We start from the raw sequence: 5,404 nt of genomic DNA, 5'->3' as shown, positions 1-5,404 counted from the left end.
TCTCACCCATTTTAAGCCGGAAGAGTAGTCTCAAATAACCAAATTTTATAAGACAAACAATTCTTTGTTTAATATAATAACTATTTTAGGATTAAAGTGAATGAGGGGGAGGCATAATTTTGTCAGCAGAGACTTAACTAGTAAAACAACAAACCACCATTTTGTGAGACACTCGTGAACTTTTTCAATGCATCATCCGAATGATCCTGCAAAAATAACTCATCTTCCGAGGAAATATTTTGGTTCAGGTGCTTTAGTGCTGTCAGAATTTCGACAATCTGTCTATTTGCTTTATCGGGGTCCATTTGTCCAATTTTGGCATCCCTCTTGACCTTACGAATCAAAAAGTCGTCAAACCTCTTCCAACTTTAATTGCAAGTGGGCGGTCTCCTTATTTGCAAACATCCGCAACACTTGAGGTGTGTGGAAGGCGTCGCTAATGGCAGCCTGGACTGACTGGACATGTAACAATCGTCTCCACCAGTTTGAGGGCGTCACAACTGCTGATCAAAGTCAAGTCCCCCTCCGAGTAGTTGTGCAAATATTTGCCGAACTCCTCTAATTGCTCCCTTATGTCAGCTCGCATGGATTTGTACTCCTCTTCCTCCAGTTCGGATCTGTGACTTGGGAGAAATGAACAACCTGCTTTCTTCTACTTCGTTCAAATCTTGGAGAAGTCTTTCCCACTGCGCCTGAATATTCTTCTTTAAAATCTCATTTTCTTGTGTTCCTCGAGACATGGAAAAGAGTATTACCACGACTAGATAATTTAAAATAAATTTAATTAATAAAACCCGTTTTTGAAATTTACTCAAAGGGAAAACTAAAGTTGCGAATACCAGGATTGACAAACACATGAACTAAATCAGAAATTTGGTAAATCGAGTGGGACCATCAAACAATATTTAACACTCGGACAAATTTAAGGCGAACAAAAGATATAAAAATTAAAAATTAGATTGAGTGTAGGACGGATGAGCAGCATCAGAAGAATCCCGCGAAGGCGGCCTCATCCTTTCGTTGAACTGAGAATGTCCCTGAGGAGGCACAGCCCACTCAGGAGGAGGCCTCTGATACATTGGGAAGTTTGGCATCCCTTGATACCCTCCCTGAGGTGGAATGCCATAGGGGCCTCGGGGGAATCCCATCTGATAGTACATCTGATCTGGAAGGGGCCTTCCCAAATGGGGATTCCACTGAGGACGCATACTCATCGGGTCTACATGAAACCGACTCCGAACAGGAATGTGTTGATAAGGAGGTAAGACAGGACGCGGAACCCACTGGCTGACATCTGGGCATCGTGGGAGATCTCCAATAGTATCTCCCTCCTGTCTGCGACCTTCAAAACTATCCGGAATGCGGAATCGGGGTCGTTTTGGAGTGAGTACAGCATATCGTATTCCGGGACGTTCCTCATACTCAGAAGGGTCCATCTTGACCTCCTATATTCTATAACATTCCAGAATAATCCACCTTCACATGCTGTCCGTGAGCATCTTCCACTTGCAAACATGTTCGATTGGATAGAGGCGGCATTGCAAGATTAACCTGTATTTATTTTATATATACAATACATCTTCAAACATTTGTTTTTTCTCCTCAAATTCGCGCTTCCACCTACTCAAAGTTTCTTTGTGTTTTACTTCCATTTCCTTTATCTTAATCTCCTCCTCCGCCTACATGCATTAATTAATAAAGATTAACAATATATTGTTCCACTTGTTCGCGGGTGACTAAATCGTCCTCTTTCTTGGAAATGTTGGTCACCTCGGAGGGTGATTCACCCAGGACAGCCTCCATGAGCTTGTTATTCAGTCTGAATCTACTCAGAGTCTTCTGGGTCTTATCCTCCTCTTCCTCTTCTGAGAATGAATTAGACTAGAGACCATCCCCATAAATGTCTTTATCGTAGAAAATTCTGTTTTCTATTCCTTGGGGGGGTATTCCGGCCTTAATCTGACTCATCCTATCTTGGTATATGCTCTCCTTGGCTGCCTCGGCTGCTGCTATTTCTATATTACATAAGAGAACGACGTAATACCGCCTGGGTCACTCATTTTTCGAATTGGCGGTCGCATGTATTGGGGGCGGATTCTCGGGGGTGGCTATTGGGTTTGTTAGGACTTTTACGTTGTTAGGGTTGTACATCATAGGGTTTCTCGGATTTCGATACATCCTACAGTTGTCTACAATACAAAACTTACATAACACAACTAAATAATTTTATTGTTATTCAAACCATTTAGTTATATTTTTAATATTAATTAAACAAGTACTTATAAGTAACTGAGACTTATATGAGTTACCCGGGATTATGAATTGCTTTTTAACAAAGTCGACACATTGTCAGCGATATCTAAAGATGCTTCAGAGGCCCTAGGATGAACCGACAAGTTAGGGGAGACTGTGGTGTCTAACTCAACTGAGAAACAAACTACAAACAAAATAATTCATTTGTCAAGGTTTTTGTAGAACAACGAACCTCCGTCGAAACCCTAATCAATGGAGTCTTGGACATGATACCACGCAGAGGATGTCTCCGCGGATGCAACGTTTTATACCACCGGAACCCCACGACACAACTCAAATAGTCCTCGAAGGCGATAGGCCGGAAGTTCATATTGTCAAAGTTGAACCGAGTTTGGGTCTACAACGTAAAAGACGGGCAGTACAGAACAGTTTTTTCTCCTTTGGTAGAAATGCAAGGATTGATATTCCAGCAACAGCAAGCCCGAGGGTTTCAGTTCAGTGAAGAACCGCTTAAAGCAGCGTTTGAGAGCGTCGTCCCCGAAGGCGAGATGAATCCACTTGATCACACTGAGGGCCAGAATGAGGTCGTACTTCTCGGGAATCACCTCCGCTGCCTCGTCCGCGTAATTCTCCCAACGAAACTCAACATTGACGGGGAAGAACGTGTTGACCATATCGGGCTTGTCATCTACACGTGGATACACTGGAATACCAGTTTTGTAGTTCTTAATGTTCCGCCAGGCAGAGGAGATGAGGGTGGGGTCAATGTCGATACCCGTAATCCTCCGGGGCTGGAACTGGAGTGCCACGGCGAGCGTGAGTGACCCGATATTGCATCCCACGTCCAGCACTGACTTGCCCTCAAACCACGCCCGTTCCATCACCCTCACTCGATTGTCTCCCAGGGGATTCCGATTCGCGTAAAAATAAGGGCAATTCCCGAATGGATATTTCCCCGGGTTGGTCGCCAGGTTTTGTCTCCGTGCCGTTTTCGAAGTCGACTTGGACCTCCTACGAGGACGATATATTTTCTTGATGATGATTTCGGGTCTCTCCATCGCCTCGGGGTTCTCGAGTCCAAGAGGATCTCGGGGGTTCAGAGGCACATACACGGGAACTCGGTAATTGTTGAAGCACCTCCTCGGGGGCATGACCAGGGAGTTCTTTTTTGATTTAACAGTTCTCTTCTTTTTCCCCATTTTTATAACAAAGCGATAAACTTTACTATTCCCAATTTATTACTTTACGTAGTCGGGTTATATATTCGATATAATTCAAATAATTCATAAGATTTTACAAATTCATAATATTTTTATAAATCATGTAAATCCAATATTTAAACTTTTGAGTGCAACGTGACAGGATACTCGTTTCCTCACCATTTTCAATCAAGACATTAAAAATGACAGTACTTAGGTTGGCCGTCGATGAATTCACTTATTAAGGCCGACTATGCTGAGTAATCTCCGAGACAAATACACCCGGCATTTCGCAGTGGTTTTATTTTACGGACGCCAATTCAAAATAACCACCGACGACATTGTCGCTACGCCGGCATGCTTTACTGTACCATTAGGGCAGCAAGTCATATTCAAAAAAGTATTATTTTTAATATAAAAAATTAATTATTATTAAGGTACTTCTGGTTGGATCTCAAAATTATACTATCATTGGCCGTCCATTAGTCAGGTAGACAGGCATTAACATTTGCAGTGCCAGTCTGGCTTCGATAAAGGGGACGGTTATCGAGAGGACCCCGACATATCCTCAGTCCTCGTATTGCAGATTCAAAAGGAGTCCTCGCCATAGTTTCAGGCGTATGGGAGGGCCACTTATGTGTAGTGCACCAGGACGTGCTCTCGTTTGTCCGAATTACTTCCATTCAGGTTGACACGAGTGCTCTTGAAACATTCTTTGATTTGCCCTATTGAATATTTTTCGTCTTGTTTCTGAATGGCATAGTAATTGTATTCATTTAAAGTGTTAACTAATAAATTTGTTAAGATTATTTTGTAGCAATTTTTGTCACTGAAAGGGTAAGAAAAACGGCAAAAACAAAGGAAAAGGAAGAGAAAAGACAATAATAAAACACGAAAATACATAAAGAAAAGAAATTGTGTATCAAATCAGGAGAGTGGAAAACAAATTAATAAGCACACTGCAAAATAACGTTAGTAAAGTTATCTCGCTTGTGCCACCCTCTCCTGGATGCGTTTTGTTAATCGCTTCAAGTCCCTCTGTTCCTCGATAGTTCCCTCAGGTCCCCAAGATCGTCTGCTGATTTCAATCAAAGTTAGGTCTTGATGCAGAAGGGTTGCTAAAGTAATTCGTGGTCTACGTCGGAAGATCGTTTCTGGATGAGGAGCGTAGTGGTGTTCCATTGCGAGATTGTGGAAGTTTTCCTGTCCATTCTTAGGATGTGACCGAATAAGCCCCATCTATTACTTCTTATTTATTCGTCCAACGGATGTACATCGTAATTGGAGTCGAGATGTTTCTTTGATATGCGTTTTGGCCAAAAGATTCTTAGGATTCTTTCAGCTGCATTCTATTAAAGGAATTCAGATTTTCCATTTCCTGCACTGTGAGTGCCTAAGAGGACGAGTTGTACAATATGACTGGTTTTACGAACATAGTGTATAGTTTGATTTTTAAAGACGCAGAAAATTGTTTACCTCTCAACCATACGTTGTTTAATCTTTTAAGCACGAAAGTTGCTAGTGATTTTCCTCCTATCATGTCTTCTGTATTTCCTAAGAGAGTGCCAAGTTTTTTTGTATGCCTCCATTTTTCCTCGTGTCGTTGTTCACATCGTCTCACTCTGGTGTATTCTGTTTTCTCGATGTTAATTTTTAGGAATGATTTTTCAAATGTGTTAGCCAATTTTTCCATTTACCTCCTAATTGGTGGTCTGTTGCCTTGAGATCTATGTCATCTGCGAAGATGACTTCTGTAATATGTCTGGGGATATTATTCCTGGTATCTCACAGAGCCGCCTCCAGATATACGGTGAATAAGACCGGGAATAGGGCGTCTCCTTGGAGGGTGCCTTTGTTTGTTTCGAATACTCTGGATAAATATTTGAGTGGAGGAGAGTAGATAACGAATTATTCTGATGCAATCTTTTTTGAGTAGTAGCGTTAATATTTGT

The 5,404-nt window shown here is 41.8% G+C and overlaps 2 protein-coding genes across 2 annotated transcripts; both read right to left on the bottom strand.

Annotated features, from left to right (window-relative positions):
* Window positions 1-939: 939 nt before the first annotated feature.
* LOC115229768 (acidic proline-rich protein PRP33-like) lies at window positions 940-1,545 on the bottom strand. The gene is made up of 2 exons (XM_029800067.1): window positions 1,477-1,545; window positions 940-1,445 (listed from the first exon to the last, which is right to left on the bottom strand). The coding sequence occupies exons 1-2, from the start codon at window positions 1,537-1,539 to the stop codon at window positions 948-950; spliced, it is 561 nt and encodes a 186-aa protein (XP_029655927.1). The 5' UTR covers window positions 1,540-1,545; the 3' UTR covers window positions 940-947.
* Window positions 1,546-2,627: 1,082 nt separating this feature from the next.
* On the bottom strand, window positions 2,628-3,452 carry LOC115229771 (probable RNA methyltransferase Y17G7B.18). Its single transcript, XM_029800069.1, has one exon. The coding sequence runs from the start codon at window positions 3,450-3,452 to the stop codon at window positions 2,628-2,630; it is 825 nt and encodes a 274-aa protein (XP_029655929.1).
* Between the last annotated feature and the right edge of the window lie 1,952 nt (window positions 3,453-5,404).

The sequence above is a fragment of the Octopus sinensis genome, unplaced genomic scaffold, assembly GCF_006345805.1.
Source record: "Octopus sinensis unplaced genomic scaffold, ASM634580v1 Contig13674, whole genome shotgun sequence".
Classification (NCBI taxonomy): Eukaryota; Metazoa; Mollusca; class Cephalopoda; order Octopoda; family Octopodidae; genus Octopus; species Octopus sinensis.
This window is presented reverse-complemented; position numbering and strand designations above follow the sequence as displayed.